Source organism: Gorilla gorilla, chromosome 6 (genome assembly GCF_029281585.2).
Source record: "Gorilla gorilla gorilla isolate KB3781 chromosome 6, NHGRI_mGorGor1-v2.1_pri, whole genome shotgun sequence".
In the NCBI taxonomy this organism is placed as follows: domain Eukaryota; kingdom Metazoa; phylum Chordata; class Mammalia; order Primates; family Hominidae; genus Gorilla; species Gorilla gorilla.
In genome coordinates, this window is record NC_073230.2 from 108,568,286 (window position 1) to 108,590,628 (window position 22,343).

Here is a 22,343-nt window from a genome sequence, read left to right on the forward strand (position 1 = left end):
AGAGGTTAAGCAACTTACTTAAAGTTCCATGGCTAGTCACCCAATCATACAAATTAGGGAGTCAACGATTCATTATCTAAAACAGGATAAATTTTAAAAACACAGAATGATTACAACGATTTTATCTTGCCATGGAATGAGGTCTTTGCAAAATTTGTGAGAAAGAAAATTACTTAACATGTATAAATATAAATGTAAGTGTACCAAAATAGTGTGATACAGAGTAGAAAAAGAATAGGGATTACTTAAGAGAAGACTGGAGTTTGGTAAGGAGGGTTACGGGTTAATAAAGCAGTTTACAGGAAGTCTTTGTGGTGGTGAAAAGAAAGACTATTTGCCAGGCAATTATTTGACAGAAAAATTCCTTGGATGTAGCAAAGCTAAAATATTTTCAAATTACTAAAAGCTAAACAAAAATAAGATGATTTAGAGAAAGTAAATTCCAGTTCATATGTCCATGTGCTCTGAGAACTCAGAAAGGAGCTATGAAGCACTATTTTGTCAAGAGACAAATAGTAAGTCCTCATTCCAAGCGGTGGTCAGGGGATATCTGGCATGCTGTACTTATTTAGTGATTACATGTTTTATTTAAAGCTGTCACCCACTTGATGAAAATTCAGAAGAGTCTGCCTAGGATGGGAGGAGAAGACTTTAAGGGAGCATGATGGCTGTCATCTGACATAATTAAAGGTAAGAAAGAACAGAGTTCATGTTTAGGCACAGAGCAGAAAAAGGAGCATTCTTAGAGCAAAAGATATCAGAGTTCATCTCAACTAGAGGAATTTTTTTTTAAATAAAGCCACCTGAAAAACAAAAAAGGGAAGGGGAATGAGAGACAGAGGTTTTAAAGCAAAGGTCAGACGACTATTGCAATACAGGAGATAGAATTTATGTATGAGATTAAGAGTTTAAATTTAAAAAGATCTGCAAGCCCTTCTAAAATAGAAGCTAAATAATATGGTAATGGAGTGTTATTGAGAGTTTTTAGCATGAAGGGCTGTTGAATTTTATTGAAGGCCTTTCTTTCACCTATTGAGATAATCATGTGTTTTTTGTCATTGGTTCTGTTTATGTGATGGATTATGTTTACTGATTTGCGTATGTTGAACCAGCCTTGCATCCCAGGGATGAAGCCGACTTGATCAGATGTTGAAGAGTTGCTTTAAGGAATACATACATGTAAAATACATTTTTTTTCTAAAAGCACAAATATAATCAAAGTAAAAATGTCTTAAGGAAATGAAATAGGAAGTCATTTTTCTATTTTCCCCATAAGAATACTTAAAAGGGGGGAAAAGCCTAAAATAAAAAGTTAATTTTAACTAAATTGCAGAGATAAATTTTTAACCAAATTGCAGTGAATTTAGCATGAAGTATGAGTTTCATTAAGTCAAGAAGGGAAATTATCAATAAACACATTATATAAATATACAAATTTATAAATCTTATACATGTATAGATATATTTTTTCAAATTGGTAAAATGGAGAAATATTGACATTTAAGTGTTCCTGGTATTGACAAGAGAACTTGTCAATACAGAAACGTGAGATAAGTGAAATGAGGATAGAAAAATACTGTATTAGAACCACACATTCATTTCAAATGGTGGCTAGTATCATTTTGCCACATATATATCAATATTTTTCAGAATCAAAACAAAAACCGTATTTTCATCTTAGTTCTCAAACATAAACCAGAATACTACTATAAATGATTCAAACATTCATGTGGAAAAAGCAAGTAAAAGTAACAAGGAGCATTTTGAAAAAGACTGGGAGCACAGGGATGTTATAATCAGATATTAAAAGCCTACAATATGTAGGAAACAGTCTACTATGAAGGCAGATCCATAGGGGAAAAAAATCCCAAATCTGAACTTATTACATGATAAATGTGGCAAGATACAACAGTCAGAAAAGATACGATTAATCCAATAACACTGGTGATAATTAGATAGCCACCTGAAGAGAAATAAAATAATGTGCATCCTTACTCCATGCACATAACAAAACATGCTTCAGACAGATTAAAAAAGAAACACAGAAACAAATGTTAAAATTCACTCCCTCGAAATTCCCCTTGCTTTAAAAAGAGCATCAATATTTGGTAAATCTTTTGTTGAGAGAGGATGTTCTACATTTAAACACAATGGAAGAAATAATGGGAATTTTAAACATTTTTTAAAATACAGTATTACCATAACATTAATGGCAGTTAAGTAAAATGTGACTTACTAAACATTTGTATTAATGGACAAAGGGTTAATACATACACACATATAAACAAGCAAACAGATAATCAAAACACCAAGATTCCAAGTGGTAAATGAATAAAGTGCACAAGCCACATAGAAAAATAAAAATATAATCAATAGACAGGGAAAACTGTTCAGCTACATTAAAAATGGAAAATTCAAATTAAAGTGATATATGATTTACTAACAACAAATTAGCAAAGATTTTTTAAATACAAGACTCCTAAATTTTGGCTGCCCAGAGTGCTAAGAAAAGGCATTCCAAAAACTTCTGCAAGGAAGGTAAACTGATAGAACCTTTCTAAAAAACAATCTAGCAAATCTGGCAGACAGACACAGACAAACTAACTAATGAAAGTAAATAACAAAGTGATTGGAACAGAAAAATGGCCATTATGCAGGAACATGTATGAGACTTGGGGGGAAAACTTAAGTCAATTCAAGGTGAGGTTTCCTACTCCTCACAGCCTATATTCTAAATAAGTGCTTCTCAAGCTATCTGTGATGAAGAACCGGTGTTGTGTTTTATTTCATTTGCATTTGTTTCCAGTCTATTCCAGAATAATAGTAGAAAAAATTAAATGACACACAAAATATAAATTAATATTTTAAAAACTCTCAGAGTGAACATATAAATTACTCTGTCAATTGCTGTAAACCCAATGCTTACATTTAATTTCTATATCCATTTTGTGCACACTCTTGTGGACAGGCACTAGTCCACAAGTCCATGAGTCACATTTTGAACAGCTCTCCTCTAGTGCTCAGTGCCTGAACAGGTGAATAGGCCCCTTTGTAAAGCTTCTAAAATTTTACTTCATTAGAAACATAATCACCTAAATTATCAATATATTATCACTCGCAGATGGACTATCCTCATTCTACGAAAGCTGTGAAATGATATTAGGCATAAAATGTGATTGCTCTATGCAAGCCTTGAAAACAATTTTGTTTCTTCTCATTTTAAATAACCAGTGTTGAATCTGTTTTGGAAATCTGGTAACTGCCAAATATGAAGCAAACCACAGAAAATTAGTCACCACTTATTAAGATTTTACATCTTCTTACTCAATTCTTACCAAATCAACCTATATACTAAGTAAGATGTAATCCCAACCAAGTCAACAAGCTGTTTTGGTTTGTTGTGTTTCAACAGGGTTGTGGGGGAATTAAGCTGGCTCTCAAGTTCATCTGGCAGAGAAAACCACGATGGCCTTGATATTCGGCAAAAGAACAACGGAATGAAATGGGGTGCGTTTACTCTACCAGGTGCCAACTAATCCATGAAACCATAGAAATTAAAATGATGTGACTCTCAGTAGAATAACAGTAATGTAATAATAATTATAAAAAACAAAAAACAAAAAAAAAAAAACAAGGCCGGGTGCGGTGCCTCATGCCTATAATCCCAGCACTTTGGGAGGCTGAGGCAGGTGGATCGCCTGAGGTCAGGAGATCGAGACCAGCCTGGCCAACAAGGTGAAACCCCGTCTCTACTAAAAATACAAAAAATCAGCCAGGTGTGGTGGTGGTGGTGGACGCCTGCAATCCTAGCTACTCGGGAGGCTGAGGCAGGAGAATCGCTGAACCAGGAAGGCGGAGGTTGCAGTGAGCTGAGATCGTGCCCCTGCACTGAAGCCTGGCAACAAGAGCAAAACTCCATTTCAAAAAAAACAGAAAAAAAAGCAAAAGATAACAACAGCAGCAACAGACATTTACTGAGCCTGTATTATGACCAAGGCATGTGGGGAGTGCTTAATATTCAAAATGTCATTATTCCTCACAACCCTACAACATAGATATTATTTCCCTTGTATTATAAGGAAACAAGCTTAGGGAGGTTGAATAGCTTAGTAAGTGACAGATGTGGGGAAAAAGAACACATCAATAGAAAGAAAAACTGAAGTCCAGAAACACACCCAATTTAATGCTAAGGGCAGCAATTTCAAGTCACTGAGAAATAGACGGAATAGGCTGATTATTTAATATTTAACAAATGACTGTTAGGCAAAAGATATTATAAAATATACTTAGATCCTAACTAGCAACAAACACAACATTTAAAGGTGTGTGAAGAGACAGAGATAAATATAAAAAATAAAACTACAAACATTCTAAAAAAAAAAGAGAATTTAAAAAATTATAAGGTGAAGAATGCCATTCTAGTAAGAAACAAAACACAGAAGTGAGAATCGACTGTAAAAATCTTAACAGTTCTGTAATGTACTATTTCAAAAACTAAAAGAAATATGCCAGGCAAAAGTGTCTGCAATATGCAAGGAAGGGTTAATATGCTTAATACTTAAACAGAATCAATGTGAAAAGGTAAGTAATTGAACAGAAATGAGTGAAAACTAAGAGGAGTTCACAGAAGAAATATAAATGAACAAAATGTTTTAAAATAATTCTCAAATTCATTAAAAATCAGAAAAAACTAGAAAAAGACAATACTTCTGATTTATCAGATGTTAAAAACTGAAACGTTGATAACACCTAAGTTGTTGAGACTATGGTAAAACAGACACTGATGAACGGTTACTAAAACAGATTATTCATGTTGCTTTTCTTCGGAAAGCAAACCTGTGGTACCTATCAAAATTCAATATCTGGTTATCCTTCAACTCAGGGTTAATACTTCCAGAAATAGAAATATATTCAGACTTCTTTTGAATATACTGTTTGTGACTGGGCGTGGTGGCTCACGCTTGCAATCCTAGTACTTTGGGAGGCCGAGGTGGGCGGATTACTTGAGGCCAGGAGCTCGAGACCAGCCTAGCCAACACAGTGAAACCCCATCTTTACTAAAAATACAAAAATTAGCCAGGTGTGGTGGCATACATCCGTGGTTCCAGCTACTTGGGAGGCTGAGGCATGAGAATTGCTTGAACCTGGGAAGCAGAGGTTGCAGTGAGCTAAGATTGTACCACTGTACTCCAGCCTGGGCTACAGAGCGAGACTGTCTCAAAATAATAATAACAATAAATATAATAATAATAATATACTGTTTCTTATTCATAGAACGCTTTTTCCATTTTTGTCCAGAAAACTCTTATTCATGTTTCAACACTCAGTTTCAATGCCCCTTCCTTGTGTCCAGGCCACGTTTAATTTGTCTTTGTATTCCTTAGCACAACTGCAAAAGCCCAGTAGTTTTGAAAGCTTATGTAGAGATAGGTAACACAAAACACGGAGTAGACCAACAACAAGCAACGGGAGGACATGAGGCATATGTGTGAATGAGTTAATGATGATGGAGAAAGCAAACAGAAGTAATAGTCTAAAGGCAGGAAGAAGACAGTTACTGAAGTATCGCTAAAGACAGTCTAAAAACAGTGGGTCAAACCAGCAATAGTGAAACAAAGATGAGCAAAGCAGGCCCACATAAGATTCCAAAGCATCAGAAAACTGGTTTAAAAAAAAAATAGAGCTTGAGAGTAGTTATTTCCAGTCTTGAAACTACGCCCAAGTTATGTTTAAAAAAAGAAAGAGAAAACGACAACATTCCTTGAGAGAAAAACTTGAAAATAAAAAGAACTCATGAAAAACTGTTTGTATTGACCCTTCATGATCTCCTAAAATGGAGGCTACAACGCTTTCTTCTTTCGTAAGCACATAAAAGATCCAAATGCAGAATGTCATATATGTGAATTTGGTAAAAGGTTTAAATTAAAAGTTTATAATTGGAATTGGTGTTAAGGTACAATTTTTATTACTTCTTTTTTCTTAATCTAAGCATGGTTCCCTACTGTGCAGTCTTTTAAACAAAGATTAAAAAGGTTTAGTTTAATTAGCATTTCCAAGTAGATTTCAACATTATTTTCAATAATAATTTATAATGTGCTTTTAAAATGTCTTTTCTGAAATAAGATTTGATCATCTCAAGAACACTTATTGCTTGGAAATCACTCTAATTTATGCATTTATCATTTATTCATTCAACAAATGCTTTTTGAGCTCAAAAAGTTTGCTGAATAAATGATAAATGTATAAATTATTTAAAATGATATTGAAATCTACTTGAAATTTTTAATTAATGACACTAAGCTTTTTAAAAAAGTTTAAAAAACAGTAAATTAATATAGCTAACTTGTAAGAGAATTCTTAAAGTAACATTTTAAAAACTAGATTTTACAGATTTTTCCAATGTATATTCCCTAATATTGCTTTCATTCATTTTTCTTCCCTAGTAATAAGCATAAATTGAGCCTACATGTTTAAAAAATAAAATCTAGCTGATACTAAGAGAAAAAGAAAAATTTATAGTCTCTATACACAAAATCTTCATAGTATTAGTAGGAAGACAGTATGTATACTGAATATACAGAATTATAAAGGAACCATAAAAATAAATACTAGTAAAAATAATATAATAATATATCTGCTAGAAATAAATACATTAAGCAATCAAACAGAAGATAAGAGAAAAAAAAGAAAACAAAGGTGCCTTATGGATTGGATTGGGCTGCTTCCAATCCAACTGAAACAAGTTATTGGGCCAAATGAGGAGGCACAGGCATAGTGCCTTGGTTACCACGAGCTGTATGGCAATCTCTGTACCATGTAATTTCCTGGGTGCTAGTTTCTTTCTTGGCAAAATAACGAATTGAAACTAGCTTGTCTCCAAAAATCTCTTTTAGCTCTCAAATTTTGATACATGGTTTTTAATAGCCGATATTTTCCTATTCCAAAGATAAGCAAACTTTTATACTGTTTTCATTATTCAAGATTAGATTGCTTTTCAGTCTAGGCATGAATACAAATGACTAGATCACTTCAGTATTCCAAATTGCAGAAACAGATTTTGAAGAGGGCCAGGGTAAGCAGTTTACTCAGTACTAAAAATTATTATGGGAATACAGGGGTACCCAACACAGCATGCTATACAGAAAGCACTGTGGTGATTATTCAGTTGTCCAAATCATCTAATGCATAAGGAAAGCATAAAGGAGAGATTATACAATCCTACATATTCTAATATTTCACTCACTTCTAACGCTCCTCATTTCACTCACTTCTATCCTTTTGGTTCCTTTTATGAAATGGTCCTGATAGTTGACAAGCCTATGTTACACAGTATGGTATTAGCATACAAGTTATTCTTTTTACTCATCAGGTCAGCTCCAACAAATTTAATAACTTACCGCCCGGGCTGAGTCACCAAAGTCTATCTTCAACCTCCCCATAGCCCTAATGATAGCAATAATTGACTGGATGGTGTTACTGTAGACCACTGCTTTGTATTGTTTACACTCCTCTTCTGAATAACCAGCTTCATGGATAATTCTAATGAGACAAAAGGGAAAAAAAAGAATTATTTACTTCCTTTGGTAGAACGGTACACTAACTTAAACAGCAAATTTGGTGTTTAAATCTACTTACTTCATCTGCTTCACAATTGTACTTTTACCAGATTCACCAGCACCTAAAAATATAAAACATAAAAGGTTTCTAATTTCATCATAATCACTTAAGTATATTCAACTCTCAACACGCACACACACACACACACACATACACACACACCCAGTCTCTCTCTGTGTGTCTACCTCTTAGAGCTGAATTTTGTTTTATACTAAAATGAGATACAAGGCAGCAAATATGTAGGATGAATAAGTATAAAGATCTAACATACAACATGAGAACTGTAGTTGTACAGTAATAATACTGTATGGAGTCAGGATTTTGCTAAATGAGTAGATGACAGCTGTTCTAGCCACAGGGGACAAACAGGTAATTACATGAAATGATGTATATGTTCATTTGTCCCAATATAGTAACCATTTTGATACATATATTTTGTAATATCATGTTGTATGCATTTAAAATTTACTTTAAAACAAATAAATAAAATGAGCTTCATCGGTTTCCAAACACACAGAAAAGTTCTGGGAAATAAGTCTGCTCTACCTATTATTTCATATACTTAAAGTCAATCAACTCAAATAAAAAAACATGCTTCTACTGTTGTTTGTGTGTATTCTCCAAAGCATTAAAAAATTCAGTCTTCTCTAAGTTAAATTAAACCTGTATAAATTAGTTTTATTTAAGACTCTGCTCCCCATTGGAAGATGTTTTAACTGCCTGACCAATTATCTTAATTTTAACCTGTGGCTCTTGTGAAATAGGCAGCAGTGGCACCAAGAAGCCACATGAAAAACTATTTTAAAATATCAGATGTTCAAACAGCTATGTCTCATGGAATATGTGTTCCATCACCATTATTAAAAACCTAATACAGAACTAACATGATTTGCTAGCACTGAGGATTCAGTGTTGTGCTGGACAAAAAAAAATAAAATACAATAAAAAGTGTTTTTTCATCTTCATTGTCATGCAAGCCATAAGGCCAGGAGCCATTCTCAGAACTCTCCTTCACTCTGTATACATGCAGGCTCTCCTCAAGATTTGAGTTCCTAGTGCTATGCTACCCTAACATGAAAATACTACTAACGAAATGACGGTTTACAAAATCAGGCCCTTCTTAAATACCCTTTCCACTTAACAATAGCTGCTATCTTTATACCAAATTAGATCAATTATTTGTCAGGCTCCCCTCCCTTGATTGCTGGGTACTGAGAACATCTGAGCAAAGGACACAAGACATGGAAGATATGACAAGTCTATCATTTGGCTTCACATACTCTTTGGCCAATACTACAATATCCTGGAGGAATTTATGACTGTTTGAGAGACCGGGCCCAGGATTTTCACTATATTTTCATTTCATTTTAGGCTCCATATTCCCATTTTCCCTGGGCCATTCCTACAGAGTTTCCTGTTCAGCATTACTGAACAACTTACAGTTCCAGGAACACCCACTGCTGCTCATGCCACACATCTTCAAACACTGTTTCCCCTGCCAAAATGCAATTTGCTCTGGTCTTGCCACCCTGGTGATTTTTTATTAAGCATCGAACTTACCTCCTTTGTCAACCTCTCCTTACCCACTCTGCATGTGATTCCTGCTGCCTCTCACTTTGCACGTTTGTATTTGAATTCTCAGAAGCTAGCTTGTGCTATACACAAAATCAACCAACCAGAAATGTACTTGAATTTATTTAAGCTATTTCTGACTGATACAACTGATGGTCAACTTCTGGGCCTCATCTCTCCCTTTACCTCTTTCCCTCTCTAGACACACAAAGACACACACACACACACACACAAAGACACACACACACACAAAGACACACACACACACATACACACACACCCAAATCATCAGAGGCATCTGAAAAGAGGTCATAGTTAAATGGCCTATTTGAAAATCTGAGGATAAAACTCCCTAAATTTTACTTGTGGTTTGATATGTAAGAAATTTTCCCCAAATACCCTCACACTGAATAGAAAAGCAGGCACTGAATAAACAATAAAGGCATTCTCCATTTACAGACAGCCTTTGAATCTTTCAGGGCATCTGCCAATAAAAACAATTCCAAGATAAACAACCCATTATTTATTAATCAACAACAGTGTGCTTGGCTCCATGAAAAGCACAATGGCAGGCATTCTGGCTCACACATTTCTCTAATCCAGGGGGTCCACCCAAGCAATACAACCTAGGCAGTTTCCAGTGGGGCTGTCTTTAATAAACCACTCTGGGTTTCTAGAGTACTGTGAGTTAAGGCAGTGGTTGCCATGCTGTGATGATAAGGCACTCTAGATCCCAGGATTCATACACAGGGATGGTGATTCCACAGATAGAGTGAACTTTGATGAATAGCCACTATGGTCCATTTCGCTAGTGAAACAACTGAAAAGCCCAGAGAAAGGTTCAAGTGATGTAAGCTCGTGAGTTTTGAGATCCACGAAAGGAAGAAAATCAGAAATAGTAAAGAATAAGATTGTTTCCAGTTGAACTATGTATGTACAAATGAGAATGTTTAAACCTTAAGAAAAAAAACCAAATTTTCCTGCTATTAGATATTATCTCTACATTCTAATTAACTTCTTATCTCTTCAAATAAATGGGAACATGAGACGCTTAGCTTACTTTGCATTGCACATCCAGTCAATGGCTTGTGGTTCAAAAAGTCCTGAAATATGTTTAACATTAAAGAGTGGGGGGCCGGGCACGGTGGCTCATGCCTGTAATCCCAGCACTTTGGGAGGCTGAGGCGGGCAGATCACGAGGACAAGAGTTCTAGATCAGCCTGGCCAATATGGTGAAATCCTGTCTCTACTAAAAATACAAAAATTTACTGGGCGTGGTGGTAGGTGCCTATAGACCCAGATACTCGGGAGGCTGAGGCAGAGGTTGCAGTGAACGGAGATTGTGCCGCTGCACTCCAGCCTGGGCAACAGAGTGAGACTCTGTCTCAAAAAAAAAAAAAAAGAGTGGGGATGGCAGTCTTATTAACTGGATTTGTACCTTCTTTACTAGTCACAAAATACTCTTTGTGGAATAGATATCTACAGGCAGAAATTTTGCAAAAACGTTTCAAAGCTTAGCAATTTACATAATTAGTTTTCAACTCTCACTTCCATACAGAGTCTCCTAACAGGAAAATTACAAATGCCACGTGGTTAGGGTTTCAACATTCTGAACACTGGTATTTTCTCCATATAGTATACAGGAAAGAGTAAATAGTTGTTCTCTACAAATCTCAGGCAGCACAGTCACTTCTGGGAGGCTGGGAGTGTAACGCTGCACATCATTGCCTGATGTGCATGCCAAGTCAATATGCCAAGACCCTGGGCTGCAGCAGAGAAAGAAGTTTAATCGTAGTAGGGCCACCGAACAGAGATAGAGGAAACCGCAAATCTATCTGCCTGAGGAGTTTGGGGCTAGCGTTTTTAAGGGTTTTGGAGTGGGCTGAAGTGTACAGATTGAACGGTCAACGAATGCAGGGTAAAGCCATAGGACAGGGAAATGAAGAAACTATTCTTAGGCTGATTCGGTTCTTCTGTGAGGGTCTTTAAACTGGATGGCCTCAGCTGTTAAATTGGAATTCAGGATCTACTTAAACAATTCTTAAACAAAAGCCTCATGATTCTAACACCAGAGATCCAATCTAAGGCCAGAAATACTATCTATAGGAACAACCGGGATGCAAATGGTCAGTATTCAGTGTTATGTGACTTTCAGTTACAAGGAAGTGGGTCAAAGCACAGACTGAATAATGCTTAATCATAGCTATATTTCTGTCTAGAATTCTTGTTAACCCTGTGAACATGGCTTCAGCAGGAAACAATATTGTAAAGAAAAAAATGGGGTTGGGGGGTAAATTTTTTCCAGTAGTACTCAGCCAAGTTGCTGTTACTTTTCACTTAAATCCAGGATGGGATGAAAAGTGCTCCCATCTACCAACAGCAACTTCAAGAAGAAAAGAGAAATATGTAACATGTGTCAGTCAAGAAAGATCAAAGTGCGTGACCACTGGCAGTCACGAAACCTGGCTGGTCAAGGTGACTACGTGGCCCGCACAGGAACTATCAGTCAACTAATCACTGTGGAGTGAATGAGAGTTTAGAGGGGAGAATGTGACTCCCAGAGGGCTGAGAATGTGTGTGCTATGGTTATGGTTGGCCAGTGGCGATAAAGCCAAAGTTGTGATGTTACAGTAGGTAGCTAGTCAGGCGTGAGCAGGGCAGGAGGGGGCTCCACCTGACCAGGAATGTCAGGTGACCATCAGGTGATGGACAGGAGGTTGTTAAATGTTTCTCTAAAATAGTAATTGGTCACAGCCAGTGAAAGGGAAAGGCAGTTTCCATATAGATAGAAAAAAACCTGCAACTGGTCATCAGCAGCTTCCCAATAAGATCTGAAGAGACGGGTGAGTGAGCTCAAGCATGCGCATTAAGAGGCAAAATGGTGGAAGTTTAACTGGTATATGACCTTCCTCTAGGAATGCTAGACTGGTAAGGGAAGAATGCCTCAAGTGAGTATGGGCACAACTCCAGTAAGCACACTGCACAGGCTCCTCTCCCAAGCGCTAGCAGGCCACTACGCATGTGAACAGCCCACCCCAAGGGAAGAATCAGGGGAGAAGGGACACAAGACCCTGGACGTACCAATGTATAAAACCTCAAGTCAAAAGGCCAAACTGCACAATAACCGTTCGAGTCACCAGCTTGGCCCTCTTCCAGGTGAGCGTTCCTTCCTTTTGTTCCTGCTCTAAAACTTTTTAATAAATTTTCACTCCTCTAAAACTTCTCGGTCTCCCTACCTTATGCCCCTCGGCCGAATTCTTTCTTCTGAGGAGGTAAGAATTGAGGTTGCTGCAGATGCATCAGATTCGCTACTGGTAACAGGCACACAGAGGAGTCCTCCCCCTCCGCCCACTGGTCTCCTTTAAGGAGGAAGTGGCTAACGAAAAACTGCATCTCTGAGAGCAAATATGGAGCCCAGCAAACAAGACTGTGCTGAGGACAAAGGAGCACCATCACATTAACACCAGGGAGAGTACTCACAGGCATTCTGGGGTCTCAAACATACAGCAGCCTACCGGTAGGATCCAGGAAAGGGAAATGCATCAAGTCAAGATGGTGGGAGGAAGAGAGAAAAAATAAAAACAAATCAAGATATAAGGTAACCCTTTGCTAGATTCTAATTCCTTTAAGAGAGTTATGTAATTTATCGCTATCAATGTGATAGTCAAACAGTGTCTGCCTCTGATTTGGTTGGGGGTAGCACAGGAAATTTTAGTTTTATCTGCTAGTAAAGTTTAAAACAAAAAACTGCTTCTGACCTCAGAAAACAAGTATCTTTTTTTTTTTTCTTTCAAAGAAAAAAATCCTTTGGTCAACTTTTGCTTAGGGTCACATTTATATCATTTATTTCCTGGCTTCAAGGATGGAGGGTGTCCAACATCACAGGCTGTTCAGCTACAACATGGGGATTTAGCCAAGTTATCTTATGCTGAAGTCCTCATACCTCTACTCTCCTTTTAAGAAATCTTAATTTTTATGTTGAATTTACTGATTTAAAATGTTAACACTGAATAAAACTAAACTACAATGAACTAAAACTAAATTATAAATGCATTTAAAATCCTTTCTCTTTATTATAATGCTACTGTAAGATTAATAAGATCGAGGTCCTTATATTTAAGACAGAAGCAGATAAAGTAGGGGTGCAAGGGCAAATATAAATTAAAAATAAAACGTTCAATTCTCCCTGTTGAAATGAAAAACATTTCCCTCCCTTTTTCTTAGAGCATTTACTTTAGAAAAATTATAATTGGAAATACGTTTCTCTTTCTTTGAAATGTATATAATATATTCTTTTGAAAACAAAATAGGCCTTCTGCCAGCTTTATGACTCAGGAATGTCTTTCTCAAGGACCTGGGAGCCATCTCTTTGAAATGTAAATATCAAGGGAGATAGCATCCCGTCTCCCAGTTTCTGTGGCAGGGTAGGAACTTGACTTCATGGGCACCTTGCTCCAAGATGCAAAACTAACTTCTTACCTAAAGATAGAAGTTTCTTTTTCTCCTATGAATAAGGCCAATTAGCTAACATGATGGTCATCCCAATTACCACAGTAAAGGTAGGGTAAGCTATGTGTGACAAAGGTGCTTTGAAGTCTTCTTACTTGAGGACTTACTGTTTGTCACGTGAACATGCATGTAATGGGTTGAATAGGCTGTAATGTATAAAGGGGTGAGGGTCTTTTGTCTTTTCAATCTCTTAGCAGATGTACATCACAATCTGGTTTAATGCTTATTTAATAATGAAAATATTTTCTTTTTGTGCTATTTTTGTAAAGAGGATTCCTGGGTTGGGAGAAGATTTTGTTTTTAATTATCATTCCCCAACAAAGGTAATTATCTAAAATCTTTTCCATTTAGTTCTAAGAAGCTCTGAACTTATATTTAAATAAATATTTACACATACATGGGAGATATCTGACATTCTGGAATATAAGAAGAATTTAATAATGACTGTAAACGTTCAAATCCAAAATCCACAGCTTCAAAATGACCCACTTTCCCCAATCTTAACTCCATATAAAACTATCCCCTGAGCCATTCACTTCTGAGATAGGTGTCATACTATTACAATGAGCAAGAATGTATGCACACAAAGGAAATGAAATCAGTATATTGATGAGATATGTTCACTGCAGCATTATTCACAATAGCCAACTTATGCAATCAATCTAAATTATCTGTCAACAGATGAATGGATAAAGAAAACGTTGTGTATATACACACAATGAAATATTATTCAGCCTTAAAAAGGAAATCCTGTCATTCGTGATAGTATGGATAAACCTGGGCAAATACCACATAATCTAACTTATATAGTACATGTAGAATCTAAAAAAGTCAGACTCATAGAAACAGCACAGAACTGTGATTACCAGGAGGATGAGCTGGGGGAACTGAAGGGGAGGGAGGGAGATGTGGGTCAAACGGTACAAAGTTTTAGTTACAATGAATAAGTTGTAGAGATCCACTGTACATCATGGTGACAACAGTTAATAACAACATATTGTATACTTGAAAACTACTAACAGAGTAAATCTTAAATGTTTTCACCACAAAAAATGGTATGTATGCAAGATGATAGATACGTTAATTAGCCTGACTTAATTATTTACGTACCCATATAGTAAAACATCAGCTTGTATAATGTAAATATATATAATTTTTATGTATCAAAGGAGGCAACCCCGCTGACACTTTGATTTTGAACATTTAGCTGCAGAACCATGAAAGAATACATTAATGTGGTTTTACAAAAATGAATGAATGCACACACAAAGCTACCCTAGAAAGGCAGGACAAAAGAAAGAATTGTGTGCAGCACTGGAAGCTCTTTTCTCAGATGCCCGTCAAACAGACCATTCGGCTAACCGAACTGACAGACAAAATGTTTCTAAAATTTGAATCTACACACCCACTCGATGAGGAAGGGTGGAGGACCAGAGGCCACAGGCATATTTTCAGGTGTACGTTTTCTGCAAAAAATTTTAATACAGTGTTTTTATTTGTATAGTGATAAACTCTAAGTCACTCTAATCACACCATATGTTTGAAGGGTGTCATACAGTTTCAAGGTCTATATTTGAGTTTGTGTTTATAAGTCCCTAAGATACTTAAGCAAATGTTAAATGTTGTGCTGGAGGAACCTTTCCATCTACCACTCTATCTGGTTTGACTGTCAATCACCCAACTGGTCAAAGAAGAAGTGTCATGTGTTTCCAAGTGGCCCATGAGAGTGGTGTCATTGGGAATAAAATTCCTTATGCTTATAGATAAACCAGCAAACAAAAATTTTACAATATAAGATATATACATGTTATATATATATATAAAAACTTACAAAACAATCACTTAAGATACAGTGATTTTTTTTTTTCCTCCCACAAAGGAATGAGCCGGTCTTTCCCTTCCCTTTTATATGAAAGCTATCAAGAAAAATTACAGCACTGAAAAGGTATGTGAAATCTGGCCCACAAAAGCCATTTTCAATGATCACATAATGGAGGATGCCCTTAAAGGATGGGCCAAAACCTAGGAGAGCAGCACTGAATGAAGACCAGGACATGAGAGGCCTGACAGTACTGTTTGAACCTTTACATGAAGCCACAGTCAGGAGAACATATAATTTATCTTCCAAGTAGGGACTTTTGAGAGTTAAAGTGGACACAAGCTCAAATGGACTGACCTGGGCCAAGCAGGAAATATATCACTCTAGTCGTAACTGCAGACAAATCCACCTTGATTTCCCAGCTGAGAGAGCCAGGTATGAGGTTGCTTTCTGTCACATTGACCCAAAGAGTCTTGACTACCCCTGTGCCAAGTAGTAATACTTTAATTATCTTGAGCTAATGAGGGAAAAACAAAAGAGGTTAATGAGGCATCTGTACCAAGTGAAGGCCAAATAAACACTGCATGCTGCACAAAAGAAAAGCTACAGAATTTTAGGTAGAAAAAGATGTGGGAAAATTTGACATTATACAGCCCTTTACAGAAGAGGTATGCCAAATCAAAAGAATCATATCGCAAGTGCAATTTATTGTGGCTAACATACCATTGCTTCTTATACTAACTTCACATTTACACTTTATATATATATATACATACACACACACACACATACATACTTAATAAGAATCTTCTGTTTTATAGTTCATGTAAGACCTATAAGGGTAAGAAATTTTACTTCCTATGACAATTATACATACACATTTATGAAAATAATTTAGAACCACACAAGAGGAGGATGTTTTTCTTCATCAGGAAATCATATACTGCTTTGTCTAAAGCTCAAGCATAATTGCGCTCATGTTTTTGCTAAGCTGTTTTCTATTAAGGACTGGCAAATAATTAACATATACAAACTTTTTCAACATTTCCTATGCCAAGCTACAATTCTTCATGGGCCTCTCTCACATTTGTGAGCAGAGTCACGGACTACCTATTCCTATCTTTTCAAGGATATTTGCAGAGACAACAAGACACAGATAATGTCTCCTTCTACGGCAAAAAATAGGTTTACTGTCCAGTATAATAAAGGTAATATATCCTCTGGGACAAAGGTCAGACACTGACTTATTTTTAAAAAATTGTGATCCCTAAGGTCAGGGTTCCTCTACTGTAACGTAACCCACTTCTTGTGCACCTATCACCTGGCACTGTTCAGGTTGCCCTTATGGACTGGGTAAATCACCACCAATGCTGACTCTCTGGCATAACTGCTGTATCAAAGTAACTTTTTGTCTCTAACCCAGGAATTTCAGGTCTTTTCATAGTACTTATGAAATGGTGGTATGGTAAATTGTTAGCTTGTACGCAGGGGAAAGTCTCAGACACTGAATAATTCCTGACAAACAGTTCTGCTTAATTTTTAATTAATTCCCAAATTTCTGGCAACTAAGGATACTACACTTCCAGCATCTTTATACCTGAACTACACGTCTTTTTAAAATTCTAGTATTTTTCCTTCCCAAATGGCAGGTAAAACAAGTTTGCCTAATAAGCCAAAGAAATACGTAGAACAGTGGTTCTGAAGCTATGATGGCAGTATCTGCATGACCTGAGGATTTGGTTAGAAATGGACATCTCAGGCCCCATCCAGCGTTTACTGAATCAGAAAGAAACTCTGGAGGTGAGGGGTCCAGTAATCTGTGTTTTAACAATTCCTCCAAGTTATTCTGATGCATGCTAAAGATGGAGAGCCACTAAGGAAGAAAAAGAAGAAAAAGGTCACCTCCTTTTTTCTTGATTAGTTATCATAACACAGTCATTAAGTTGCTAACTAGTTATTAAAAAGGAATACACTATTTTAATGAAATAATTATATTTTCCCTTCCCTCCCCAAAATAGTAAGACAAGTAGCACTGTTTTGCATTTCTACAAATAGCACAATAAAAGGCAGCTGGATTCTCATATCTATTTCTGCATTTAATATACTGTAATACATTACACTTTGGTTGAAATATAAGAAAATCCATTTTCACATACTTTAGTTAGAAAAGGGTGGATCATTCAATAACATTTAAGTATAATTATGGATAGTCTTATTCTACGTCGTAATTTGAGAAGCGGTAACTTCTTAAAGTTTGATTACAGTGTAGAATCTGAAACGATTTCTGTGAAGTTTTCTTATTTTTGTACGGGTATACCTCAGAGATATTACGGGTTCTATTCAAAACCACTGCAGTAAAGAGAATATTGCAATAAATCAATTCATATGAATTTTTTGGTTTCCCAGTGCATATAACAATTATGTTCACTCTACCATAGTCTATATTAACTATGCAATAGCATGATGTCTAAAAAATGTACATACCTTAATAAAAAATACTTTATTACTAAAAAATGTTAACAATCATCTGACCCTTCAGCGAGTCATCATCTTCTTCTGGAGAAGGGTCCTGCCTCCATGGTGATGGCTGCCAACTGATCAGGGTAGTGTTGGTGAAAGTTGAGGGTGGCTGTGGCAATTTCTTAAAATACAATAATGAAGTCTGCTGCACTGACTGACTCTACCTTTCAAGAAAGATTTTTCTGCAGCATGTGATGCTCTTTGAGTAACACTTTACCCACAGCAGTAGAACTTCTTTCAAAATTGGATCCAATCCTCTAAAACCCTGCCACTGCTTTATCAACTAAGTTCATTTAAGATTCTAAATCCTTTGTTGTCATTTCAACAATGTTCACAGCATCTTCACCAGGAAAAGACTCCATCTCAAGAAACCATTTTCTTTGTTCATCTACGAGAAGCAATTCCTCTTTCCTTAAAGTTTTATCATGATATTGCAGCAAATCATTCACATCTTCAGGCTCCACTTCTAATTCTAGTTCTCTTGTTATTTCCACCACATCTGCAGCTTCTTCCTCTACTGAAGTCCCAAATCCCTCAAAGTCATTCATGAGGGTTAGAATCAACCCAGGCATTCTTTCAAATGCCTGTTAATGTTAATATTCTGGTCTCTTCCCATGAATCACAAATGTTTTTCATGGCATCTAGAATGATTAATCCTTTTCAGAAGGTTTTCAATTTACTTTACTCAGATCTATTAAAGGAATCACTATCTAACGGCAGCTATAGCCTCACAAAATGTGTTTCTTACATAATAACACATGAAAGTTGAAATTACTTCCTGATCATAAGCTGCAGAACAAATACTGTGTTAGAAGGCATAAAAACAACATTAGGCTGGGCACAGTGGCTCAAACCTATAATCCCCTTGGGAGGCCAAGTCAGGAGAATAGCTTGAGGCCATGAGTACAAGACCAATCTGGGCAACATAACAAGACCCCCAACTCTACAAAAAATAAGAATAAAAAACACCAGCCAGGCATTTGTAGTCCTAGCTACATGGGAGGCTATGGAGGGAGAATCACCTGAGCTCAGGAGTCAATGGCTGCAGTAAACTATGACCATGCCACAGCACTCCATCCTGGTAACAGAGCAAGATCTTGTCTCTAAAAACAGCAACAACAACAACAATTTCCTTGTACATCTCCATCAGTGCTCTTGGATAATGTGGTGCATTGTGAAAGAGCAGAAATATATTGAAAAGAATCTTTATATATGTGCAGTAAGGTCTTAACACTGGGCTTAAGATATTAGGAAAACCATGCTCTAAAAAGATACGCTGGCCAGGCGCGGTGGCTCACGCCTGTAATCCCAGCACTTTGGGAGGCTGAGGCTGGTAGATCACAAGGTGAGGAGATCGAGACCATCCTGGCTAACATGGTGAAACACTGTCTCTACTAAAAATACAAAAAATTAACAGGGCATGGTGGTGGGTGCCTGTAGTCCCAGCTACTCGGGAGGCGGAGGCAGGAGAATGGCGTGAACCCGGGAGGCGGAGCTTGCAGTGAGCCAAGATTGTGCCACTGCACTCCAGCCTGGGCGACAGAGCAAAACTCCATCTCAAAAAAAAAAAAAAAAAAAAAAGATATGCTGTCATCCATGCTTTTGTTCTTCCATTTACAGAGCACAGGCACAGCAGACTTAGTATAATTTTTTTTTTTTTTTTGAGACAGAGTCTCCCCTTGTCGCCCAGGCTGGAGTGCGGTGGTGTGATCTCAGCTCACTGCAGCCTCAGCCTCCTGGGTTCAAGAGATTCTCCTGCCTCAGCCTCCCGAGTAGCTGGGATTACAGCCCCTGTCACTACCCCTGGCTAATTTTTATATTTTTAGTAGAGATGGGGGTTTCACCATGTTGGCCAGGCTGGTCTCGAACTCCTGACCTCAGGTGATCTGCCCACCTTGGCCTCCCAAAAGTGCTGGCATTACAGGCGTGAGCCACCACACCCAAGAGTTAGTATAATTCTTAAGGGCTCTAGGATATTCAGAATGCTAAATGAGCACTGACTTCAGCAGTCACCAGCTGCATTAGCCCCTAACAAGAGAGTAAGTCTGTCCTTCGTAGCTCTGAAGCCAGGCACTGACTTTTGCTCTCTAGCTATGAATGTCCTAGATGAGACTTTCTTCAAATAGAAGGCTGTTTTGCCTACATTGAAAATCTGTTGTTCAGTGTAGTCATCTTCATCAACGATCTTAGCTAGATCTTCCGGATAACCTGCTGCTGCTTCTACATCAGCACTTGCTGCTTTACCTTGCACTTTTATTTTATGGAGATGGCTTCTTTCCTTCAAGCTCCTGAACCAACTTTTCTTCTGCAGCTTCCTCACTTCTCTCAACCTTCACAGAACGGAAGAGGTAGGGCCTAGACACGGCTTAGGCTTTGGCTTAAGGGAATGTTGTGGCTAGTTTGATCTTCTATCCAGACCGCTAAAACTTTCTCCATGTCAGCAATAAGGCTGTTTCACTTTATCATTCGTGTGTTCATTGCAGTAGCACTTTTAATTTCCTTCAAGAACTTTTCCTTTACATTCACAACTTGGCTAAATGTTTGGTGCAAGACGACTAGCATTCAGCCTATCTCAGGTGTAACAGTACTAGCATTTAGCCTATCTTTGGACATGACTTCCTCACTAAGCTTAATCATTTCTAGCTTTTGACTTAAACTGAGAGACTTGTGACTCTTCCTTTCCTTTGAAAACTTAAGACGCCACTCTGCAGGGTTAGTAATAAGCCTAATTTCAATATTCCTGTGTCTCACGAAATAGGGAGGTTTGAGGAGAGGTAGAGATATGAGAGAACAGCCAGTCCAGTGAAGCAATGAGAACACATATATTTATTAACTAAGTTCTTTGTCTTATGTGGGCAGAGTTTATGGCACTCTAAAACAATTAGAATAGTAACATCAAAGATCACTGATCCCAGATCACATTTGAAATATTGTAAGAACTACCAAAATGTGACACAGAGATACAAAATGAGCACACATATTAGAAAAATGGTGTTGACAGACTTGCTGGATGCAGGGTGGCCACAAACCTTCAATTTGTTTAAAAAAAAAAAAAGGCAGTATCTGCAAAGTACAATCAAGTGAAGGACAATAAAACAAGGTATGCCTGTACATTAAATCCATCGGTCTATCTTGTACTTGGAATGAGTCTTTAACCCACATTTGATTTGGAAATTGGTTAAGTTTTGCAGGACCAAATGTTGACGTATTTCATTATTTTTATACACACACACACACACATAAATATACACATATATATTTTTTAATTTCCTTTTCAAAATTACTCATAATCTCCTCAGAAAAGGATTTCAGCCTTGTGAAGATGCCGAGATGCCGGTAGCAGGAACAAGTTTTTAAATATTTTTATTTTAAAAATTTTATTTGGCTTGAAAGTTCAAATTTTATTGCTGACAACAAATACTGTTAGCTATTTTCCTTGAAGTGAATGGCTAACTCTGCCAATCCCAAGGTGGACAAACCATAGTTTGTCTATCAATTAAAAATGGTTTTCCAAGAAAAGCACTAGTTCAGTTCACAACTCAAACACTCATACAACTGCTTTCCCTCACGATAACCAACCATCATGCTTTGGTATACCGGAGTACTGTAAGTGTATTTCCCATTTGGTCACATGGAATATTAAAGAGATATATATTTATGTCTCAAGGTTTAATGAAAATAATAATACTTTTTGCTTCTTTAGCTTTTTCTTTTATTACAGGTGCACAGTAGTGAAGAATCAATGACTGACTACTAGTACTTGGATCCCTGAATGACCACATGGGGTAAAGCACCTCACGACTATTTAAATTTATATTTGTTACATGGGAGAAATAAACATCTGCCTTCCTTAAGCCATGGTCAGGTTCGGTTTATGTGATCCAAGAGCCTGGCTTTTACGCTGACAAATTTTTTAAAAGAAGGCTAGACTTAAATATATAAACAAATATATAAACATGTAAACATAACACATAAAATAAAATGAAAAGCCCCAAAACCTACTTGAAGAAAAAAATGTAAAACCATAAATAAAATATAAAGGCAAACTACAGAATAGGAAAAAATATTTATAATTAATGAGTATCAAACTATAGTTTTCTTTAATACATAATGAACACTTACAAGAAAAATACCAATATTCTAAAAAAAAAACAGCAGAAGATACAAAAATAATTCATAGAGGGAAAATAAGCATATTAGTGTATTTTAGAGCTATATATACATATGCTTATTCATACAAGACAAGTACATGGGAAAAATTACATTGAAGAAATGTTGTTTAAAAAATAAATTAAAAAAATTAAAA

At 36.7% G+C, this 22,343-nt stretch overlaps 1 protein-coding gene across 2 annotated transcripts in view; it reads right to left on the bottom strand.

Annotated features, from left to right (window-relative positions):
• The window catches only part of GNAI1 (G protein subunit alpha i1), an 85,218-nt gene that overhangs the window by 22,853 nt on the left and 40,022 nt on the right, over positions 1 to 22,343 (bottom strand). Inside the window, exons 1-3 of one of the 2 annotated variants that reach the window (XM_055347571.1) lie at positions 15,875 to 16,030; positions 7,636 to 7,678; positions 7,398 to 7,539 (exon numbers count right to left, since the gene is read on the bottom strand). In XM_055347571.1, the coding sequence (XP_055203546.1) occupies positions 7,398 to 7,539; positions 7,636 to 7,640 (147 nt within the window). In that variant the 5' untranslated portion in view covers positions 7,641 to 7,678; positions 15,875 to 16,030. Of the gene's footprint in view, positions 1 to 7,397; positions 7,540 to 7,635; positions 7,679 to 15,874; positions 16,031 to 22,343 lie in introns of those variants that run through there. The other variant, XM_004045650.5, reaches the window with a different exon arrangement.